Source organism: Lucilia cuprina, chromosome 2, assembly GCF_022045245.1.
Source record: "Lucilia cuprina isolate Lc7/37 chromosome 2, ASM2204524v1, whole genome shotgun sequence".
Classification (NCBI taxonomy): domain Eukaryota; kingdom Metazoa; phylum Arthropoda; class Insecta; order Diptera; family Calliphoridae; genus Lucilia; species Lucilia cuprina.
Window position 1 is genome coordinate 38,549,166 of NC_060950.1, and position 25,474 is coordinate 38,574,639.

The following is a 25,474-nucleotide window of genomic DNA, read 5'->3' on the forward strand; positions in this document are numbered from 1 at the left end:
AAAATTCTCACGATATAACCTGGTGGAGACCATTTAAACTCAAATATTTACTGGTGGAGACCATTAAAACTCTAAAACTTTTTTCTGGTGGAGACCATTAATACTTTTGATGAAATTAAGTCCGGATGCTCCAACTTCCTATATGAAGGTATAGGTCGGTTGGTGGGGTTTTTCTCTGGACAAACGTGTGATAACCGGGCAATATTAGTGCTTAATGTACCGTCATCCTAATTAAAACCCGAAAAAAATACTGCTTTTAACTTAGCAAAGCACACTGGGTAAAGCTTTTGCTTATGCTTGAAAAAATATAACTTTATCTTTGTTTATCAATAAGAAAGTAATAGTCATAATGATTTTTGAGAAATTTCCTGTGGACAAAGGAAATTATGTTAAAACAACTTTAATTTTGAAAATTTATATATTAATAAATATATTTTCTATATTATAATCTTTTAATGCTAACACTAATAAATGTGTTTTCAAATTTCTAGTTTTTTTAATTTCTTATATTTTTCTTCCTAATGATAAAATCTTCTATATATAATCCATACGACTATTTCGAATATTTTCACCTTTCTTTTTTGTCTTCTATGAGTATTGCTTTCGTATATCTTAGAAGTATCACCCTGGTAGCACAATCACTCCTGAATAATTTTTTCTGCTAAGCAATACAGATTCGTATAATTTTCGTAAGTTTTTGTAGATCTTTTAGGGTTTGAGAGGAAAATCAAAATATTCAAAAATGGAAAAAAATGTATTGCGGGTAAAATATGCACTAACTATGTTGGAGAATGTTTGACACTCGTTTCGGAAAAAATGTTCCAGTATTTTTAAAGATCTCTTCTCAATTTAAAATAAAACACTTTTTTGTTATCATTGAAATACAATTTATTTTTATTCACTTGATGCTGCAAAGCTTTATTTTGACTAAATTATTGTTTATTTATTATCAATTAAAATACATACATATTCTCAAATGCTTTACAATTAAATTTTTACATTTATTTATTGGGAAATAAGGAATTTCCTTCTTAATTTACAATACATATCTACTTGTACGATAAATACTATTGGTAACAGACATACAATACACCCTTTCTTTTTAATTATATTTAGTTGATAAAGAAATACATTTATGTATTCGAATTTTTTTATTATTCAAATTCTAAATTTTTCAATGGTTATTAACAATTTGGTTTCTACTTAGTTTTTTTTTTCTTATTTTAAAAATAGTTTTATTAAAAATCTTTTTTTACAAAAATATTAGTTGTTATTATTCATAATGTTTGACAGTAAATAATTCGTGTGCTGCTAAGACAGACAAAATAATTGTAATAGTAAAACTATGGTAACAATATATCAAAATATATAAACAATTGTTATTATATACAAAATTAAATATACATTTGTTTTAAAATAAATTTTCTACTGACAAGAAATGTTTACACTCTGAGGCATTTTTCAGTATTTATGTATTTATGTTTATTGCAACTATTAGCTTAAACACCTTAAGCGCACAAAAATAAAAACACAACAACAAAATTAGTATTAATACATAATAATAAATATAATTATTAGTTAAAAACTACATACATATATTCTACTTGCAGCTAATTACATATTTAAACAAAAAATCACATAATTACTACTCACTATGGGTTTTGTTTTTAACATTGAAATGTATAAAATTAAATGTATAAGAAAAAGTTTAATTTAGAACAAAATAAAAATGCACCATTAATAGGAGAAATATGAAGAAGAGGAAGAACAATCGTTTTACATTTATTACAAATATTTCTATTAATCTGTACATACATACATATATGTATGTACGTAGGTACATATTTTCTAATTTGTCTATTAAAATATGTTTGATTTAGCAAAACAATAACAAAATAATAAAAATAAATAATTAATCAATAAAAGCAAACAAAAAATAAAAACTTATTCTATAGGTGGAAATATGTATATTAGCGAAACATTAGTTCGGCCAAAGTTCTTTCAGTCTGAAATGATAAAAGAGATATAAAAGAAAAATAAAATAATAAAAACAATTTTAAAACAAAACAAAAAAAAACAAATAATTATATATTAAAAAAATAATATTTTGTCTGTCGGCACAACACACTTACAAATATTTTTTCTTTTATTTTTTATTTTATTTTTTATTTATTTTCTATATCTGTGTGATTCTCACTTTTGTTTTAGAAAATTGCAAAAACAAATATAATATATAATCACATCAAATCAGCAATGGACTTTTGTACGATAAAACTTATTCAAGTCAAGAACTTTTAGGTTTCATTTGGACAAATTAATATACCCAACAAAAAATAATTGATATCATACTTTTCAAACTACATCTTTATCACATCTAAAAATGCGATTATATATTTTTCGCTTTTATAAACCAAATATTTCCTTACAAATAAAAATCCAGTTAAAAGTGAGGAAAGTCACTACAAAAAACATATTTGAAGTACATCAAACTTTGGTGAAAAACCAATGAAATTAACATAAGAATGTCATTCAACGAATTCGGTATATTTTTGACATCCAAATATTGGATTTTTATTGCATCTATGAATAAGATTAGATGTAGTTCATAGTTGTCAAAAACAACAACATCCCTCCAATTACACGCTAATGTAAAATTGATAGATTTTTCACCAAAATTGGAAGTACTTCAAGTATGTTATTTGTGGTGAAATTCTACTTCAACAACAAATTACCAAAAATTTATTTAAAGTAGTTAAGTTCAACATAACTTAAGTTCAAATAAACCTTTAAAAGTTGTTTTTAAAGATTCGATCATAATTTTGTTTCCCAATTTCACAGAAAAAAGTTTCAGCATAAATATTATGAACTCCATTCATTGCCATATTTAATAGTATTTAAGAATAAGTTCCTAAATTGTATGAATTTTTTCATATAAATTTATTCAAACAAAATCTAGAAGCCTTGACTTAAAATATTTCAAATTTAAATTATATTTCTTCTTTTGTTAAAAATTTTTGAAATTTTCTTTGGATTTTTTTATGATTTTCAGATTAAAATCGATGAAATGTTTGCGAAATTGACCGAATGTTATGAAGAATAGATGCTTTACTGATGTTTTGTTGTTCAAGATTTTAATTTTCAAAATTTGCTAATATAAGATTACTATCGGCTAAATAGAGAGATATATTAGTAGATAATGGACTTATTTTGCAATTTTTTTTTAATAAATATCGAACTTAAATAAATATGAACTTTTAATATTCTGAATGAAAATGGTTTGGAAAAGAAGTTATGTTCGATTCATAATATTTATTACCAAATTCATTCCAGATATGAATTAATTTTTTCTGTGTTAATGTGGGTAGAAATTGGGAATGAGGAAAACTGATGCGAAAACCATCAATATAAATGTTTATAAAAATAAATGAATTGCTAGAAAATATTTCAAATAAATTTGAAAACATCTAAAAAACAAATAGCTTGCCCGAACTAATGATACATCGTGTTCGAATCTTCCAATTTGCATTGATTTTATGATTCGAAAAATGACTCCAATAAGACGCTAATATTAAAATTATGCATGGTTTAACTAAACCAAACCACTTGAAACCCTGATTAAACTCAAGTAATTGGCTGGTAAATAAAATGATTGAAATTAAATTAGAAAATAAAAGCTTAATGAATTAAAAACGATGTTTCAATGGTTCCATCTATCGTACATTTGGATGATATTTTTAACATATATGTATATATTTAAGGAAAATAATATAAATAAAAACTATTTCTGAAAAATATTTCAAATAAATTAGAAAAATAAAAAAAAAAACAAATAAAAACAGTTGTCGAATCTTCCAATGTGCATTGGTTCTAATGATCTCCAATCATTTGATTAAATTAAAAATTAATTAAAATTAATTTTTGAAGATTTATTGAAAATTCAAAGTTCCATATTAGTTTTTTGACATAATTTTTCTAATATGTTCTCGAGTATTAAACTAGATTAAGTAAAACGTTTTATACATAACAAAAATTACAAAAACTAAGGATAATAAAAACATAAATATTAATTTGTTTGGGCGATAGGTGACTTTCGCAATATAAATATATGTAAATGTATTTGCAGATTCAATTTCAAATGCAGATTAAAATATTTTTAAAATATCGAGACTGTAAAAAGACAAAATTTTCATCTTTTGATTGATTGTTTTGCAATTGTTGTAGTTTAAAAAATTTTCTATAAAATTTGTTTTGAATTTTTTAATCATACTTTGCGAATTAAAGTTCATCACTGATTTGATCGATCTGTTGAGTTAGTTTATCGTCATTGTGAAACATATTTTGACAAACAACGCTCACCTTTTTTAACAATTCAATTGCGGTCTGCAATACTGTGTGCCACTTTTTCAATTCGGTTTCGTGTAAAATTTCCTGTTGACGCAACAATTCAATCCAATCTTCATGATTATTAGGTAATTGCCTGGAAAAAAGGTACGATTTACAAATAAGAGAGAATAATAAGATTTAAAAAAATATTAATTTAAGGTAGAAAACAAAAACTACAATAATGCTGGTACATACTTTAGAGCCGATAAATTTGGCATACGTGCTCTAGCGGACATGTCTTCATCAATGCGCTCCTCTAATTTCCATAATTTAAGCAATAATATGACATTAACAATTATGAGGAAACATAAGAGAACAAGAACAAACAGTGACAGCCACCTGAATTTTGTAGTTGCTTCAACTGCTACAACAGGACTGTCGATTGGATGGCGTGTAGAAATAGTTTGTGCAATACCACTGTGGTCAGCTGGCTCAGGTTTTGTTGGCAATATAGGCATCTCTTCCAGTGGACGTATTTGAGTAGCAGTGCCTAAAACGATAATTAATTTCACGTTTTTGTGAGAAATTTACATTTTATTGTATTAAAATATTCGTACATTCGAAAGTAGCCCCTATTTGAGTTCCTCAGACGAAATATAACTTTTAATCTTGTATAAATTATATACAATATTCAAATAGTTCAATTTAAATTTAACTTAAGTTTAATTCTTTTTTTTTTAAATACATAGTGAAATGGAAATTTACAATTGCCTATTGTACCTTTTTTGTCGCATTCTTTTTTATGTTGAGGACAGTGACAATGACGGTGATAATGGTTGCTGTGATTATGATTACTGTGGTGGCGACAATGACAATGAATTGTTGTAGTTTCATAAAAACAGGGATCGATGTTTTTATTACTATTACTCAGATATTCATGTTCATCAACGCTTGTTACAGAAGAAGTGATGGTTTGACCACCATCTTCACTTAGACTTGCAATAACACATAAAGCATTTATTGGTTTATGCTTACCCCTGCGTGGACGTCTTCCTTTGCCCTTGGCCGGTGGGATGCATGTTTCGCTTTGTAATGAATGCAATAGCGATGTGTAGAAATCATCTAGGCCAGCCCAAGTATTTTTCTCTATGAAACCTTTAACAACACCCCAAATAGATTTTTTATATTTGATTTGGGCGTGAACCGAAAGCATTGTGTGATCATCTACAGTCCTTTAGTTGAAATTATAGAACAAAACAAATCAATTGAAAAGTCTTTAAAGAAATAGAAACATAAACACATTCTATTAACTTACTTAACCAGACAGTAATGTACTAAAACGCTAAAACTATCTGCATATGGAATGCCAGCATTGACGTTATTTATATCAATGGAATAAAGTTCACCAGGTTTACTGCAATCTCGCATCACTTGAAATTCCGTAACCTAAATTTAATTGTTTATTTATTCAAATCGAAGATCATTTGAGTGTGAATTCATACCTTGGACGTTTTTGGACCAACCGAAGCGGCCAACTGTACAGTCACATTAAAAGTACGTGTTTTTTGACCATCTTCATTTGTTATCCATTCGCCAAAAACCAAATCCGTTGACTTTCGCATTGCATGAAAATCTAGCAAAAATTTCGACTTAGAAAACAATAAATTAAACAATGTTTCTATATTGATCGGTAGTATTGTATGAACCAATTGGCGGCCTTCGTGAGGGGAATTACATTCAGCTGTGGCTACGAATCTAAAATTTATAAATATTTATTAAATTATCACATATAAAAAAGGATGTAAAAAGGAAATTTGTATATAAAAATTCGAAAAAAAATTATGATAAAAATAACTTAGTATTTTTTTTGGATCCGTTTAGCAAATGCGAATTTGATTTTTGCTACTTACGGAATATTATTTTCTTCTGAATCGCTGGAATCCGATATATCGGTTGGTAGAGTTTCTGAATTTTTACTTGTGTTTTCTTCTCGTTGTCGATTATTTTTTGACACTTTACGTTTTGAATCGAATGTTGAAGTATTATGTTTTGATTCTTTTGAAACATTTGCACTATGACTACCGGTAACTGCGCTCCCACTACCGCTGCCGCCACTTGTAGCAGAAGTTTGCTGTGTTTGAGAATTTGATGCGAAACCATCTTCTGGTTTTGCTGAGATCAATGTTAATTCTTTAGCATTTGACTTCATTATTTTTGAGTTTATACAATCACCACTACTGGCACTATTATTTCCGCTGTTATTATTAGAAGCACTATTTCCGCTACTACTATCAATTGCTTGGTAAATATTTGAACTGGACCCTACTATAGCCTCTTGGTAAACACTCAATGAATTGGTATCATCTATGGCAGATACAAAGTCTATATTTGAAGTGCTGTCGTCTCGATCCTCAACAGTTGGATCTATATAATCTTCGTCATCTGTCGTAAGACCTAATTCATCACCATAATAATTGTGTACTAATTGCCATATCTCCTGTGCTGGCATGGGTTTATTCATTAACGTATTTTGCCATACTCGAAAAAGTATTAAAAATGTTTTATCGCGCGTGGTGAATGACGAAAAAAAGTATTTTTCTTTTGGTGTACAAATTGATATGGCGTTTGGTATAACAAGCGCCGTTTTCTCTTTGGTTATCGACGTTACGTCTTTCCACTTGATAATCAAACAAGTTTCCCAACCCAAAATGTTGGCATGAAAACAAACGTAGTTTTGTGATATATACAATCGTCCCTGTATAAGCAAATCTCTATAAAGTGCACAGGAATAGTCTAAAATAAAAAAAAAACAAAACTCATAAATTATTTGTTCAATCATTTCGGTTCTAATTTATGTAAAGTATTCAAAAATTAAATGTTAATATGTTTAATCAGTGCCTCGATTCTGTATTTTTCTCGAATCGAGAAAAATCAGTTTATCAGTTTATTTTAAAATTGTACGCATTAAAATTTAACAAGAAATATTTCAATTAATTGTGTTCACCCTGTTTTTTTTCTCGATGTAAAAAATACAGAAACGGGATACAGTTTACTAAATCTAATTGATTTTTTTTGTTTACTATGAATAGAACAAAACGATTTTACCAGTTATTTATACCTTTGCGTATTTCAAAACATGAAAAAAAGTATTACGATTCTTTTATATATACATTAACTTTTAGGGCTAATTTAAGATAATAAATGAGAATATGTTTATTTCAAGCTACAATATTTTTTTGTTTTTTGAATTTATTTAAATATGAGGCTGAATATTAGGAACTCACTGTATTTTAAAAATTAAATTTTATACAAAAATTTGCAACATTCTACCAATACTCTATGTAAAGGGTATTTTTTTCTTTTTAACTCACAAGTGTTCTTATTACATAAGCATTCAGGTCAACTATAAAAATAAAATTATAAATGAGATTTAAAAATATTTCAAAGCCGACAAAAAACAAGTCCCATATTAAGAAAGAAGAAGGTAAAACAATATTTAATTTTTTTGTGTAATTTGGTGTAAAAACACTAATAAAAACGGAGTTTTCATACAATTTTTTAAAAATTGTTTTTTAATATTTCTCAATACAGGCACAAGTATTAAGAATAACGATTAACGAAACACTGATTACAATATATTCAATATAAAAAATATATTCAAATTAAAAAACAATATTAAAAATAACAACAATTTGTTATTTCTAATATTGGCCTGACATTGCGAAATCTCGAAAAGAGACGCGTTTAACGATGCGAAGAAACCGAAAACTGAACTTCCTATAAGAGCTCGGTAAATCGTTTAAAAACCTGGAATGAAATGTAAAGCGTAAATCTTGAAGTACATTTTGTAGCGGCGCAGAATCTTATTGTCCACTTCTCCTGCCCCAAGTTTCATTCAAAAACCATGTGGCAGTTGGATGACTAGTAGTCGGAAAACCATAGGAGTTTTAATGGCTACTCACTTTCCGGGTTGTTAATCCCCGGAAAACGGGATATAGGAATATCCATAAATGAAGATAGGATCAACTGGTTCGACCCCTACAAATCAGTGTCCTGATGGTATGATACCTGCGGATTTGCAATACATCTCATGCTTTGGCTAACGCACATGTATGTTGCCTGTCAAACAAAAAATAGAAATCAATCAATGGTTTTTATTTTTCAAAACAAAGAATAAAAACCGACTAAATTTAAATTTTCCAATTTTCGAATCTCATTTCTGCACAATTTCTGCAAATTTAGTAAAGAAATTTTATAAATTTTCTATTAATCCCTGTTTAAATCCTATAATTTTTACTGTGTTTTTAAGGTAAATATCGCATAATGAGTTTTATAATTAATTTCAAAAAATATTGATTTTTATTTGTACCTTATGGTTTTTTATTATTGATTTTTATTTGAAAAAGTTCTCACAATTTTTACGGAAAATAATATTTTGAATGCTTTATTTTATGAATATTTAAATTGAGTATTTTTTCTGTACCACACGACAGTGCATTTTATATTGGTTCCAAGCTACCTAAGGTCTGTTTAGAATAAAAAATCTAAACATAGTGTTTTTCCTTTGGACTTTGGAGAAGATAAATAGAAATTCAATGGCTTTCCTACAAGCCGCTCCCCTATAATAGTTAAAGATTTTGAAAATGTCTTGTTTTCTCTGATTCTTTAATTTATTTCGTCAATTACTTTATATAATATTTTATAATAATATTGATAAACATTTCATAATTATATATCATTGATTTACTCTTGTTCTAATAACTGAAACATTTTTACATCGGAATTGCCCCATTATTTTCCTTTAAAAAATGTTTAATGCAATTAACTTCTCTGTTTTAAACTATAAGGAAATGGTTTATGAAGATTACAATTGAAAAATACTTAACACGTGTCCTTTTTACAACTAAACAATAAGTTCTAAAAAGTAATTAAAAAGTAATTTGAAAACCCCAACGAAATTAACTGGAATTTTAAAAATGCAAAATAATTTATTGTCCTGCAAATTCTTATGAAAGATATAAAACTGCAACAACAAATGCACCAAAATTTTAATGTAAATATTTATTCATGGTTTTTCCATTTTACACAATATATATTTTTAATTGGAAAACCTAAAGAAGCAAAAAACTTAGTTGATTCACTGTAAGTGTTATTTTCCAAGACTTTTTTATAATACAATGTACACATTTTGTTTAAAAAGTGATTTTTCGATTTTTTCGTTATTATTGTGATACATTTGTACATATTTAAATTGACTTTTATTTAAAACATGTATCACTTATTTGAAGACACCTTTGTATTCATAACACCACAATTAATTTTATTGACTTACCAACAATCAAGCGTTCATCATTTGGCACTTCCTTAAATAATTTCTTAAAATCCTGTGAACGTGACTTATAGTTAGGATACAACACGTTATACCACGATTTCTTTTTAGCACGTTCTGACAAACGTGTAACGTTTCTTATTTTATCAATACAATCAGATGAATAAAGGTTTCTCAATAAATCTCCCGAGTTTTCACTAGATTTGCTTAATGAGTCCTAAAATAAAATAAAAAATAAATGGATATTTTAATACCAAACATTTATTAAGTTTACTATTTACAGTGTCATTTCATGGGTAAACCCGAAATATATTCTACATTCAAATGTATGTATAAAACCAACAAATATGTATTACTCATTATTGTCAGATTAATTGTTCTTATCAAACACTATCAAGTAACGACGATAATGAAGAACTTGTATAAACTTTTTATTTATTTACTTCGATTTATTTATTTTTTTTATAGTTTCATAATGGAATTATTCTGAAAAAATAATATTGTGAATATGTATTAGCCAAAATGATTGCAGCTAGTTTTAAGATGTTACTGGTTTAAATGGCATTGGCCGTACTAAAGCATGTTTAGCATGGAAGTAACACAAACACACATTTTGTTATTGTACTGTGTTTGTAGAGCAAGCTGTTATCAATGAAAGCTTTTCATCAATGGTGAGCTTTTTAGTAAGGGGTTTCTAATCAAATATGTTTAGAGCTTTTTCGCTAGTTGTTGAAATGAGTTCAACCTAATTGATCGCACCATAAGGCATTTGAATATACACATAAATAAAACAGACTGCAAACAACTAATTGACTCGAATCGTAACCGTAAAAAAATACCAAAATAAACAAAGTTTTTCTATTATTTATACACATACACATACATATTTATAAAAAAAAATAACTTTTAAAAATAATATGTCTTGTAATTCCTGGCAATGCATTCCACTAAGTGATCACAAAATAAAAACATAAAAGTCCATTTTGAACAATTGAGTTAAAAAATGTTAACTACAAATCGATTATTTCCGGTATTTTTCTCTAAATGTAAATCCATCTTTTACATCTTTGATGGAAAACTGTAATTAAACTAAAGAGTAAACCTTTAGTTAAACTTTGTTTAAAGAGCACTTCTTGTGTGCATACTTTTGTTAGAACCAATAAGTCAAAAATTACATTCATTCGAAATAATCCCTGTATGACCAATATGTCTAATTTAACCCAAAATGATTTTTACTTAAATAGTTTATTATACCTTTACAAGTTTTGTTTTTTTGTTTTTGGCTGAGCACTTGCGTTTTCTATTCTCTTTTCTCTCTTGCTTATATAAAAGTAGGTGAGTAAATTATTGTTGTTTGCTTTGATTTGTGATTTATTTTTTGCCTTTAAAAATAACCTTTTCAAAAATGTTTACAGATTAAAAATCTATTGTATCGAGTTATTTTGTTTTTCACTTTAGTTTCTCTCAACTACTTATCAAAAACAAATCCAACATAAATATTTATCTGAGTGATAAACTGCAAAAAAGCAATTTAAATAGTGATCACACCAAATAAACTAATAAAAATAAATTGGACCCGTTATTTTCAGTCTCTGCTATAAACATACGTTTGCCATTTTGTTTAAACAAAATATAGTCTACTCTTTCTTCTGCTGTTTTTACAAAAACTATAGAAGATTGTTTGACGATTATTTGAATGTTAAAAGTAACATTTACCTATCTTGTATAACAGTATTGCATTTAAAAGCATACTTTAAGGCATTATTAAAATGTATTAAAAATTCATTATTTATATTACATAATTTATTCAAAAAAATGTAAGACGGTATTTAAATGGTATTTAAGTGACCACGTTTTAAATTGAAATTTACCTCAAAAAAAGCTTTGCTTTTGTTGTTCTTCTAAATAATTGTGACTACTACTGACTAAAAACCTATCAATCTGACAAGAACTGGAATATTCAAAATGTTTACTTACCTCATCACAACGTAATATGTTTGCTGAATTAATTGAAATCTTACTTTCGCTCAGACTTAAATCATTTACTTTGTCATCTAACTCAATATTTTCCTCAATATTGCTGCAACTATTTCGCTCTGTTTGTGATTTTAAAGATTCTCTTGATTGACTCAAATCAGGTTGAGTTGTCAAATTATCATTTTTCAATGAGGCAACAGTACCAGTTATACTATTAGAAATCGAAGAAAATGTAGATTTTATTGTATTTTCGATATTAGAAGAATTGTCTGAAATCGTCGAATTGATTTGTTTTGGTAAATCTTCTGGCAAGAGAAGTTTCCTGAAAAAATTGCAATAATATTTAAATAAATCGTTAAACGTAATAACAAATGTATAAAATTAGTTATAGTTTACAATTTTTCTTCATTTTAAAACTTATTTTCAAAAATGCAGCAGTAAACATTGAAGAACGATGATGATCTTGAATTTTTTTATTAAAAACACAACGATCGACCATTCCAGCAGTTGTCTTAATCGTGACACGTAATAATGTACATAGGTATATACACTTTTTAATGAATAAATAAAAATTAAAGGTCACAAATTTTATCCAATATTTTTTCTGGACCTTAGACGGCATAAACAAAGAAATTCTTATATGTTTTATATCAGAGCAAAATTGTTGTAAACTAATGTATTTTTAAAAAAAATATCCAACATTTGTTTAATTTCTCTTATGAAAACGAGAGATATAAATTTTTAATTTTGTTCACCTAGAATTTGATTTAGAACTACATTGCAGTTGCGAATTTTTGGACATACATATGTATGTATGTATATGTATGTATGTACATATATTATTAAATAAAAAATATTTATTCACTCTATTACGTTCAACTTTAAAATCTCTGTTATGGTTTTGTTGGATAATATGTATGATTAGACTCTACGATACTGCATATCGAAAGATATTTACTATATACTGTCAATATATTGTTACGAACGACAAAAATGACCGGATATAGAGAAAATGGAAGTACGATTTTTAACATACCTTTCGAAATAAAAACAAATATTTATTTCTTCATTTCCATCCATGTGAACTGAAGAGTTTTCGTTATTTCTATATTGATGTAAGGATGTGTGTGCACGAAAATAAAATTCAATGAAAATAAAAATTTTATAAAAATGAATATGTATTTAATAAATTAAAGATAAAATTCAACAACAACAATAATGTTAATAAACAAATATACAAATAGCAAAGACAAACAATTTGAATAACAAACAATTTATGTGTTAATCGATATTACTCTAAATAAAATCGCACCAACAATTTAATTCGTATTAAATATTTTTAAATTCTATATAAAAATACTTAAGTAGTAGATTTTTTTAATGATCAAATAATAAAGATTCTTGTTTACTTTTTAAGTAGCTTTGAAAAAATTTTAGCACAATTTGTTATTGCATTATTTATGTAAATTATAAGAATGAAACTAAATATATTAAGAATTCAAAAATATCAAAATCAAAATTTGTATGCTAATTTCGCCTACCGATTTCGACCATATGATATACTAACCAGTTATGAGTAGGAAATGATTTTTTTTTGTATAGTAAGGAAGATCTATTATTTAACTATTTAATTTAATTAATTATAAACTATAATGTTCTAATTGGAGGAACTGGTAGTATGGTGAAATAAATGACCGAATTGAACTATCGAAAATATGCTTAGTTTTTAAGTCAAAAGATATTTTTATCTTGAAAATTGTGGCATGTAGTTTAACAACAACGTGTTATGGAACATCAACATAATAACGGCAATATAAATATTAAATTACAGAAAAATTTTGTTAACATGATTACGTTGCATATTGTTTCAAAAATCTTAAATTCCAATATACATTAAACTATGTGTGTATATCGGAAATACCTTTCTTCTTAGTATGCAAGTTATTCCATTCATTAATGAAAAAACATGTATATATGTACATTAGGTATATAACTATTAGATATTTTTGCAAAATATGAGAATTGACACAGCATCGCCGAATAAAGTATTTAATATATATATAAAAAAAAATATATTTTTGCGTGGTTGTTAAAAAAGTTTACGCACCAAACGCAAATAAGTTTTTTATTACATACATACTTATTTGAAATTATATTATTACTTCTTTACGTTTATTTTACAATCAATGATAACTGCAGACAAACTTCAGCATCGCTCAGCACAAACTGTTACAGCATGAATTATGATTTTTAGGTACTAGGTTTAATTGGCATTGTATAAAACCATTAGGAATAGGTTTTATGAAATTCCTCGATAGCATGTCGCAAAAAATTTTTGAAGATTTAGCTTCCAAAGATAACTGGGATTTTCAGAAATTAATTTTAACAGACAAACATAGCTTAATTGATCCGTTATTATATGGTTGAAATTAACAAATAAAAACGCCAATATTGATGCTGATCCAAATACTTCATGAAAGATATGATATCACAATTTCAAAAAATTTCGCTTGAAGCTTAATAAACGTACATATACGTATGAATATAAAGAGCAAATAACACATAATATTCAGCAGTAGAGCTGGTATCGAAGGCAAAATATATTATGATAATGGTCTACAATATATAAGGGATATATTGGCTGGATTTTTACGTAATTTGTTCCCGAAAATAATAATCAATTTATAGACATAATGTTAATGTAAAGATTGCATAGTAAGATTTAATGGAAAGATTTTGTTGAAAGAATGTATACACATACAATTACATTAAATATTTCTTATAAAATTATGTACGCATGTATGTATATGAATATTTACTTACATAGACTGTATACCACCTAATGGTTCCAAAGGTGATCTTGTTGCACTCGAAGATGTTAATAATGATGAGGAAGAAGAGGTCGGCAAGATTTGCGATGAGTTATTGGAGGAAGCCGTGGAAAAATAATTAGCAGTAGACGCACAATCGCTAGGAACTGTTTTATTTTGTATTGACGTTAAGATCTCTAAGCAGTTTTGTGGAGTTGTAAATGATTTCGAAGGATGTATGGAATTGCTAGTAGAGTTTTGTTTACCGATATTATCAGAGACGTTACTAGAGGTTTGAGTTTCTGTTCCTGTCGGTACATCAGTTGTGGTATCTTTGCTAATGCTATCGGAGACAGTAGCTGTGCTAACAGATGCTAATGCCGCCGTTGTAGTTACAGTATTGCTGGTATTAGTATAAGTAGTGGTAGTAGTAATTTGTGATATACCAAAATTCATGACAAAACTTAAAAATTCTTAATACTTGAAGTATACTCCTCCAGACTGTTATTAAGCATACAATAACATTGCCCTTAGTAGTCAAAAAGTGATGATGACAACTGCATTGATTTTTCTAAACTACATGGTCATCATGTGTAATGTTGTAAAATGCCAGTTAACAAATTTTTCTTTAAATCCAAACAAATCTATTGTATTTTTTTAGTTTACACTTTTTTCATGAATCTTTTTTATTTTAAACATTTTACTTAAATTGTTTCATTTATTCATTTATATTTTAGTTGGAAAAATATTTATGATATTAATGAGTTTCGATGAAAGTAAATGCACAGTGCGAAAAAATTTATCTGACATAGAAGTGAGAATTTATCTGACAGCTATCTCACTCAGCTGTTTGTGTATTTGCCAGAGACTTTCGCAAATTTATATTAACGCCGGCTGACACTAGCGGCTTAAAAAGACTTCTTGTGTACAGTGTTGCCACTGTACACAAGAAGTCAAATTAAACGAAAAAATACTATTAAAATATAAACATTTTATGTATGTATATGTATGTTTGTTCATGGTGCAACAAGTTTCACAAAATTGTATTTAAAATTTCAACTAAAATTTTTTTTAGCGTAAATTATTTACTACTGCTACCTTTATATTTTGGTAGCAGTAGTTATCGATGTAGCAAAATAATAAAAATTTTGATAGCAGCAATACAGTCATTTGTATTTAAATGTTTCAATGTAGCTGTTGAATACTTCAAATAGTAGCAACAAATATTTTATCAACAATCAAAAATTTGGTAGCATTGCTACTTTGTTAAGTAGCCGTTCTATGTAGCAATGCTACTTAAATTTTGATGACATAAAAAATAAAATTAAATAAAATACAAAAAAAAAGTGAGAATTTATAGGCCGACCTTATAATACCAAATACCTGTTACAAAAAATAAAATGTGATTTAGTATTCATAGTAAAGCATTTAAGTTGAATAGTATCTTGCCTCATATAATATTAAGCCTTTTATTGTAAATATATGTTCATTATATAAAGTTCATTAGGGTCATCAAGCCAAGTATAGAACTTAGTTTTGAAGCTTTTTATCGAGATACGAGTATATTAAACATAATTATGAACTTAAAAGGCCTATTCGGCTGATTCTGTTGTAGGCTGGATTGGTGAAATAAGGGACCTATGTTAAATATTTTCAACAGGCTTCGTCTACGGTACTAATGTGCCAAATTTTATTGAATTATCTTCAAAATTGCGACTTGTAGTTTAAATTCAAAGTCTACATACAGGGTAAGTATTAACTTCTTACCATTTTTATCTCTCATATATAAGAATGGATCCGCTTCACTTGCCTTTTTAGTACTATCATCAACACCTTCGGGCTGTTTCATACAAATAATTTCCTCAAGATGACCATAAAGAAACGCTGTTGAAACATCAAATTGAGATATATGTATGTTTTGACTAGCAGCTACACTTAGAATAGCTCTAATTGTTCCCAATTTGACTACAGAACAAAACGTTTCTTATCTATACCTTTACACAGTTTAAAGCCTTTTATTACCAATCTTGCTTTACATTTGTCTATACTTCCATCAGGATTGGTTTTCACTTTAAATACCCACATTGAAGGCAGAGTTTTGGAATCGTTTTGAAGATCAGCCATTTCCCACGTTTGGTTTTTTCTTAAAGAATTAATTTCGGAATTCATGGCTTTCTTTTCCGCACTATTAATTGCTTCACCAAAAGTTATCTTGAGCCGCCATAACGTAATCATCAATTCTTGAATTATGTAGTAAGGTGAGAACTATATGTCGTTTGCTAATCGGTTCTTCATCCCCATTGGTAAATGATCTCTTAAGTTTATTTACCTCGAATCCATGGAAATCACTTATATCGGATTTTAAATAACCATCTTCTATACACTCTTCATAAGATTCGTTTTCTTCAGTATCTGAATTATTTTCCTGTTGACTAGGTTGGGATTCGCTCACGGCATATTGACTGTCCTGAGGAGTGTTTAGCTGTAATAGATATCGTAATTTTTAAATTTTAATTTTATTTCACCACTCTTATCTTTCGAAATATTCTCCACCAGCATCTTGGAATTCATCACAATTTACTAGTTCTTCACTAAACATAACATCTCTTGATAACATTATACTGTGATTTTCTTTTATTAAATTCGGTAACGTTCTTCTGTGTCATATCCAATTAAGTAGCCCTTGGTTGCCTTTGAATCCATTTTCATTCTCTTCTGACAAGGAACATAGGCATAGCATTCACTTCCGATTATTCTTAAATGATTTATTCTAGGCTTTCTTCTAAACCATAGCTCGTGTGGGCTCTTACCAACAGAGGTCTTTCGAGTTTGATTTAGAATGTAAATGGCTGTGCGAACTAATTCAGCCCAAGTGGCTTCAGGAAATTTTACGTTCTTATTTGAATACTTAAATGTTCGAGCCATTTCAATCACTGTTCTATTTTCTCGTTCACTTGCACCGTTTTGTTGTGGTGTATGAGAAGCATTCAACCTCTGTGTCACTCCATATTCTTTTAAAATTTTTAGAATTTCATAATTATCAAACTCACCCCATTATCGCTCAAAAATTCTTTAATTTTATTTTCTTGGTTCTTTGCAAGAGCTAAAACTTCTTTTAGGGCATCTTTAACTTCGGTTTTTTTCTTTTAGTAAGTTGCCAAAACAGTATTTAGTTTATGAATCTTTAAATATAACTAAATATTTCTTTTTACTAAAAGATACTGGAAATACATCGGATGACATTAACTCGCCTGGAATAAGTAGCATTCTCTGTAGTTTTAAATGGTTGCCGATGAGACTTTCCATAAATGCAGAATTCGCTAACTTATTGTCTAACTTTACATTGTGTTTTTGTTGAATATGTCGTTTATCTTGATTTCCCCATCTCTCGTGATATAATTGCAATGTATTATCAGCTTCTGTAGAATTAACTTCATTTATTGTTCTTAGAATGACTGGTTAAATATATGCTTTGTCCAACTAATAAAACTTCATTGTTTAATAATAGTTTACAGACAGTTGTAGTCGACTTAAATTCACTATTATTTACTTTATCTTGGGTAGACAATACAGAGAACATGTTCCTGGAAATGTTCGGAACATACCAAACATCTGTCAAATCAAATATGAGTACCTTGTTGTTTACTTTTGATTTGATCTCTATAGTTCCCTTTCCAACGACATCTAAAATTTCTTTACCAGCAGAAAATTTTAAATTTTTCAAAGGTTTTAAATAAACTTCTACTATTTGTAACATGGCGTGTTGCACCATTATCAATCCACCAATCATTTGGAAAATCTTCATTAATTGCATTTATTTCGTCACAAATTAAGTAGTATCCGGTATTTTTTTTCGGGTTTTAATTAGGATGGCGGTACATTAAGCACTCATATTGCCAGGTTATCACACGTTTGTCCAGAGAAAACCCCACCAAACGACCTATACCTTCATATAGGAAGTTGGAGCATCCGGACTTAATTTCATCAAAAGTATTAATTGTCTCCACCAGAAAAAAATTTAGAGTTTAAATGGTTTTCACCAGTAATATTTGAGTTTAAATGGTCTCCACCAGGTTATATCGTGAGTATTTTATGGTCTCTACCAGTTAAAAACATAACCTCACCCTGAGGTAAAACAAAAGCTCGCGTTTAATGAAGACAACACATAACTTAGAACAGTTATACGAAGTAGTGCATTAAATTAGTGCGGAGTGAGAAGTAATTCTGTCGAAAGCCCAGCAACAAGCACAAGCCTGACCGTCCTTAAGAAATAAAAACGATGACGCGAGAGTTGTTCCCCAACTCAGACCTGAATTACAACTGTAGTATCCGGTATGATGTACATTTTACTTCACTTATATTTTCCTTTACTGGCTTACCGTCGTTGATCCATTTTCTGCAATCACGTACCCAATGGCCTTTCTTGTTGTTTAATTACAGACATCAGATTTCTTATTTGATTTGTTGCTTGCTGATAATGACTTCTTTTTAAAATTATTCACCACTAAAGCTTCTTCATTTTTGACGACATTTGCTCCTTTGCAATTTCTTTCATACATACATAGTTGTGCTGACATTTCATCAAAATTCTTTTCTTCATTATTATTTAAAAGCATCCAGCTTGATTTGAACGTATCAAAATGTGTTTGTAAAATCTGAAGAATTTTACATACTAGTAAAACATCTGGCAGTTGATTTTCGTTTCTTGCTTTTGAACCGTTGTTCAGTTCCAATCAAACAGAAAGAAAAGTTTCACCATAAATATTTTGAACTGCTTTCATTGGCAAAAGTTAATAATATTTAAGGTATTTTCAGACTACAATACTGAGTATTAACACATTTCAAAATTAAAATATTATAGAATTTGGTTGGTATTTCAAAAAATCTTTAGGGAAAATACATAAAGTTTTCAGACATACAGACAAAATATTTTAACTTTTGTGAAAAAATTTTATATCTAAAAAATTTTTTATACTTTAATTTTTCATATAAAAATATATTATTCGTTGTTTTATATTAAATAAAATAAGTTCATACACATTAAATTTTGGTGTCAGAAGTGGGATAGCACGATGTCTATTCCACCAAACGTTATAGAGTCCCTTACGGGAATGTTCGCGAACGCAATTCAGAAAGCATTCGCGGATGAGTCTTCTAACGCATCGACGGCCGCAGTCCAGAAGCATCCAGTGTTTACAATGTCAGAATATAGCTCATCACAATCAACAATAGTGAAAGATTATTTCACACGATTTGATTGGGCATTGCAGCTTAGCTATGTTCCAGTAGGGATGCATGCACAATATGTAAGAGTCAATAAGGGTACAGAATTAAAATCAGCTCTTCGAATTTCAGTGAGTCCATTACAACCAGAAGACTTACCATATGAAGAATTAAAAAAGGTTTTAATCAATCAAAAGACGAAACAATAGCTAGTTTTGCACTGCGACTCAAGCAAGCTGCAGTTAATTGCGAATATGAAACTTTCGTTGATAGAATGCTGATTGAGCAGCTTCTTCTCGAGAAATATGTAATGCAATCATTGGGAAGAAACCTGATATATTCGCTGCAGCATACGAAATCGCTCAATCTCTTGAAGTCATTCGAAATACGTCAGTGCAAGTCAATCGTTCAGACTCAATGCCTTTAAATGAAATGACAAACAAACTAGCATAACGATAAATCGACAGATAGGAAATTGTTGAAGGTTCAAATCGATGGACGTCCTATTAACATGGAGTTAGACACAGGAGCACCTTGTGGTATCATAAGTTTAAAAATACTTCGAAGTATTAAAAGTCATTTTTTATTACAGAAAACAGATAGACAATTCTCTAGTTACAGTCGCCATAGAATCTCATGCGTTGGGCGGTTACCTGTAAACGTACAAGTTGGTAATACTTCACGAAAGCTAAACCTGTATGTAGTAGAACAAAATTTTTATTCACTTTTCGGAAGAGAGTGGATAGCGCAGTTTGTTCACGAAATTAAATTAACGCCATTACAACCGCTAACCAAAACTTAACTCAAAAACAACAGAAAACTCTAAATCAACTATTAGCAAAATATGAAGATGTGTTTGGTGAAGTTGCTGGTTTGTTGTCAGGACCACCAATATCAGTTTATCTTAAAGCTGATGCAAGTCCAATCTTCGCTAAAGCTTGAAAAATACCACTAGCTCTGAGAGATGCATATGCTAAAGAAAATGACAAGAAAATTGCTTTGGGCTATTACAAACGAGTCGAATTTTCAGAATGGGCCTCAACCACTCATGTTGTAGCAAAGAAAAATGGTAAAATTCGAATTACCGGTAATTATAAAACTAATCTTAATCCTCGGATGATTGTTGACGAACATCCAATCCCAAGAGCAGAGTTCATATTTAATGAAATGAAAGGATCTACAATATTTTGCCATTTAGACATAACTGATGCATATACCCATTTACCGGTGGACGAAGAAGTTAGTCATGCATTAACTCTTAATACACCTACTAATGGATTAATCAGGCCAACACGCGCAATTTATGGAGCTGCAAATATTCCTGCCATCTGGCAAAGGCGCATAGAAACTGTTCTCCAAGGAATTCCAAATGTACGAAATTTTTTCGATGACGTTCTGATATTTGAAAAAGATTTCGAATCAATGCTAAACAAACTGGATATGCTCTTAGAAATAATGAGACAACATGGTTTACGACTAAACCGGTCAAAATGTGTCTTCGCCACCTCTGAAGTCGAATTTTTGGGTCACAAAATTGATTCCAATGGAATTCACAAATCTGAGGCCAAACGTGATACTCCAAAACTTTCTACTGCAAAATAATCCTGGATTAAGTGTCGTTCTTTCTCATCGTCTTAGCAACGGTCAAGAACGTCCAATAGCATATGCTAGTCGCAAATTGACATGGAAGCTTTAGCTATAGTGTGGGCTGTTAAGAAATTTTTCTTATATCTTTATGCTCGTCATTTTTCGTTGATAACGGACCATACGCCCCTAACACAAATTCTTCGTCCCGAGAAGTCTCTTCCAAATTTATGTATTAGCCGTATGGCTAATTATGCCGACTTTCTAGCTAATTTCAACTATGATGTAATTTTTAAGTCTACCAAGGAAAATTTGAATGCGGATTACTGCTCAAGACTTCCTTTAAAATCAGTAAATACCATTTATAGTCACTCTTCTGCACAATTAACATGTTCTTCTGTTTCTAATTGAATTATCTGGATCTTAAGTCCCTTTTCGTACCACTAGAATCGATATTTTTTGACAAAGTTGGCTAGTAGATATTAGCATTAATATATTTAAAATTTTCAAGACATCGTAGCGGTGTACAACTCCAAAACATGCCTTAACAAAACGTCATCCTATACACTAGATTTTAGTTTTTACTACTCATAACACGATTATGTTGCGCATTACAACAACACTGTATGTAAAAAATTTTGGGATTATTTTGATCATAGTAGATAATATTTAAACAGATATCAATATTTTTGAGTTAGACCATAATGATATGGTGACATTCAGGCTAGAGGCCATTGGTTATAAAAAGAATGATTCCACTATATTGAATGGCGTTTCTTCGAGACATGCTTTGGAGTTATAAACATCCAAAATATATTGAAAACTTAAAATGTGTAACAGCTGATATCTGAAACAATATATAGAAGACAAGTTTCCCCGAAAAGTTTTAACCCTAGTATTATAAAAATGAACTTGAGTTCCAATAAATTGAATTAGCAATAGAAGAATGATTAAAATATTATATCTTGGAACGTTTAAATACAGATTATTGTAATAAAAAATATTATTTTTAGACACTCCAAGGGGTATATTAAATCCCAATAACAAATTTTGGTTTTATATCTGGGAAAAAGGAGAAAAAACAAAAATATTGCCAAAAACCGACATTTTAATGATATTACATAAAAATATGGTATAAATGCCCCAAAATTGTGAACCAAATGTTCCAAAAATATATCCATTTGGTTGATAGTTACCCCTTAAAACAATTTTTAGCAAAATAAAGATTCGATTCTAATTTTTGTGTTTCGTATAATATAGTCAAATATTAAATACAGAAAAAATTCGTATAATTTTTTGAGGTAATTTTATGGACTATTTTTAAATAAAGCTAAGTTAATTTAAGTAAATGTGAATGTTTAAAGTTTTAAAAAGCGTGATATCAAAACTAAGGGCAGTCTAGAGAATTTAACAAATTAATTTATTAATTTTGCATACAAAATATATTATTAAATTTGGTTTCTTTTCATATTATACCTAAATTCGAATACTTATGAGAGACACTGTATATACTTTTATACCGTTAAAATATGTATGTACATATAATATTATAGGTACCTTATGTTTTTGTTTCCGACGATGCCTTTAAAACAGCGTTACGCGTTCATATTGTTCTGATTACGAGGATTTTCGGCAATTCACACGTATATAACCCGATCGTAAATAAAACTCATTGCAAGAGCGTAAAAATTACTAAAATGATCTTTAGTTGCTTGACAGCATTCAACAAAGTAGGTTGATGTCACTTTCTTTCAGAAATTGCAAACAAAACGTGTAAAAACAACAACACCACTTGCAAACAAGAGAGCAACTTGCAAAAAACTCATACACTCCAAAAACTTTTTAGGAATGCATTATAATAAAAATACATAAAAACGATATTTTTATTAATACCTTTTTTTTAACATTTTATATTCAAAAATCTAAATTTTGTGAAGAAATAACCATTTTTCTTTTCTTTGGATATGTTTTATTTGTAAAATTTACCATTTTACTTGTTATAAAACTTGATCATAACAAGCGTAATTAGGAAATATTTTTCTAAGTGTTTTTTAGTATTTTCTCACCACTACAATAACAGTTTCTCTTTCTGCGCTTGGCTGCTTTAAAATGTCAAAGACAAAAAAAAACAAGTAAGAGTTCTATATTCGGCTGTGCCGAATCTTATATACCCTTCACCATGATGTGTTTAAAGCCTTTTGTACCTTTTGAAGAACGAAAAAGTACCTATATAAAGAAAAACCTATTTCTAAATTTTATTATTGATAATAAGGTGACCATAAGTTCATCATTTATTGATCATCTGAAAATTTAACTTTAATTGAATTTTAATTAAAAAAAATTTAAACTTTTAAATTTTATTCATCATGAAGTAATGAATTAATTGTTTTTGTGTGATTTTTGAAGTGGAAAACTAATTTGTTATTTGCTTTAAAAGATGAAGTGAAAGTATGGGGTAATTAGGATAGTATTTATACCCTACACCACTATGGTGGGGAGGGTATTATACGTTTGTGCTGATGTGTGTAACATACAAAAATATTGGTCCAATACCCACCTTAAAGTATACCGATCGATTCAGAATCATTTTTTGAGTCCATGTAAACCTTTTGCGCAACGTACAGGTCGCAATTTTCAAGATATTTTGATGAAATTTGGACCAAGCATGTTTTTTGGCACATGGACGAAGCCTATTGAAAATGATTGAAATCGGTCCATTATTTCACCTAGCCCCATATACAACCTTACCTCTCGATTTGAATTTTATGCCATAATTACGTCAAATATTATATTATCTCTCTGTAAATTGGCACAAATAAGTTCTATATAAGTATAAATGATACTGCAAATTTTCGTAAGGATCGGCCCTTATTTTACCCTAGCCCCCATACAAACCACCTTCAAAAAATGTCTTAAACGTCTAAAATTGACTTGTAACCATTTTTATCGCAATGAAACTCAAGAAAACTAACTATTATTTAAAAATATATCCTTTTCCCAGATTCTATCTTAGCTACACCAAAATCGTCAACATTTAATATCTCTTTCTCTCTCTTGTGTATGTATGAGTAGCTTTAAATTACTTCTTTTTTATTTTTGCTACCTATGGTAAAATCTTTAGTATTCGATTCTAATTGCCAGATAGTTGAGAACCTAATATACACCCCTCCCAACGACGAGCACGGCCGATTTTAAAGGTAGCACAGTTCACACTAAAATTTACCAACTCAAAGAATCGTTACAGAGATTTTTGGCCCCAACGTGGGGCCTCAGTAGTCGTATATACCTCCGATACAAAAGTACATATTCCCGGAAAATGGGTTTTTGTTAATAACTTCCTTCACGATGTCGATATCTTTACAAAATTGGACAAAGCTCCCATTCAAGTCCCCTCCCGAAAATCACTTAAATGCACATAACTCATTACTAAATTAAGATATCGATATAATATTTGGTACAGGTATTGCCCATATGCACATCAATATTAATGTGAAAGGTTTTTCCAATAGGGCCAAAATTTGTCATTGCTCCTAAACGCGCATAATTCATTACCTAATCATGATATCGATATAAAGTTTGGTATAAGTATTGTTCATATGCATTACTGTGAAACGTTTTTATGGATCGTCGTACAAGGTCCTTTTTTGAAAAACACTTAAAGGCGCATAACTCATTACCAAATAGTGATACCCATAAAATATAACCAAATATTGATATCCATGCACTAAAAAAATTCATGCCTTATATATACGAAATTGTACGAAATATTTTAGTAAAATGCAAAAAAATATTGGAAAAATTAATTACATAAATTGAAAAAAGTAAATTTTGAATATATATGGAAAAATTTACCAAATATTAATTTACGCAAACATTTTTGTTCATTTTAAACCTTTTCTAATTTTAGTTCAAAATTATTTTCCACACAAATTTTTAAATTTTTTTATGGAAATAATTCGTGAATAATAAATACTTTTTCTTAACTTTTATAAAAATATTGTTGTTTTATTTAGACCGGAATTTTGAGTTGGCAATCAAATGGCAATTTATATTAGATTAGTTAATCTAAAAATAAATTTAATCCAATGTTAATACCATTTGATGTTTTTGAGTACAAGATTAAACTTCGCAGTGTTGCCAGACAAACATGACTGTTTGTTATCAAAACAATGTATATTTTATAAAAAAGAAGAAGACAGTTGTAAATTTAATATGAAAATTAATGAAA

General features: G+C 28.8%; 2 protein-coding genes across 4 annotated transcripts; one reads left to right on the plus strand and one right to left on the minus strand.

Moving 5' to 3' along the window:
* Positions 1 to 870: 870 nt before the first annotated feature.
* On the minus strand, positions 871 to 15,246 carry LOC111678556 (protein Aster-B). Of its 3 annotated transcripts, XM_046948753.1 has the most exons (11): positions 14,453 to 15,245; positions 12,666 to 12,734; positions 11,630 to 11,951; positions 9,656 to 9,869; positions 6,234 to 7,116; positions 5,826 to 6,078; positions 5,639 to 5,769; positions 5,359 to 5,555; positions 4,579 to 4,873; positions 4,357 to 4,477; positions 871 to 2,006 (listed from the first exon to the last, which is right to left on the minus strand). In XM_046948753.1, the coding sequence occupies exons 1-11, from the start codon at positions 14,893 to 14,895 to the stop codon at positions 1,971 to 1,973; spliced, it is 2,964 nt and encodes a 987-aa protein (XP_046804709.1). In that variant the 5' UTR covers positions 14,896 to 15,245; the 3' UTR covers positions 871 to 1,970. The 3 variants fall into 3 exon arrangements, with proteins under 3 accessions (XP_046804709.1, XP_046804702.1, XP_046804715.1); XM_046948746.1 differs by having other exon boundaries at positions 871 to 4,477; positions 14,453 to 15,246; XM_046948759.1 differs by lacking the exon at positions 12,666 to 12,734 and having other exon boundaries at positions 871 to 4,477.
* Positions 15,247 to 20,829: 5,583 nt separating this feature from the next.
* LOC124420785 (uncharacterized protein K02A2.6-like) lies at positions 20,830 to 21,264 on the plus strand. Its single transcript, XM_046954919.1, has one exon. It carries the CDS (start codon positions 20,830 to 20,832, stop codon positions 21,262 to 21,264), a length of 435 nt encoding a protein of 144 aa, XP_046810875.1.
* Positions 21,265 to 25,474: the final 4,210 nt, after the last annotated feature.

Bases quoted from the DNA above. Each gene is read 5' to 3' on its own strand.
- LOC111678556 (XM_046948746.1), bottom strand. From the start codon at position 14,895: ATGAATTTTGGTATATCACAAATTACTACTACCACTACTTATACTAAT. The intron at 11,952-12,665 runs GTATGTTAAAAA...CAATTTTTTCAG, and splicing joins ATTTGTTTTTATTTCGAAAG to GAAACTTCTCTTGCCAGAAG. The intron at 7,117-9,655 runs GTAAGTCAATAA...TTTTTATTTTAG, and splicing joins TGATGAACGCTTGATTGTTG to ACTATTCCTGTGCACTTTAT.
- LOC124420785 (XM_046954919.1), top strand. From the start codon at position 20,830: ATGAAAGGATCTACAATATTTTGCCATTTAGACATAACTGATGCATAT.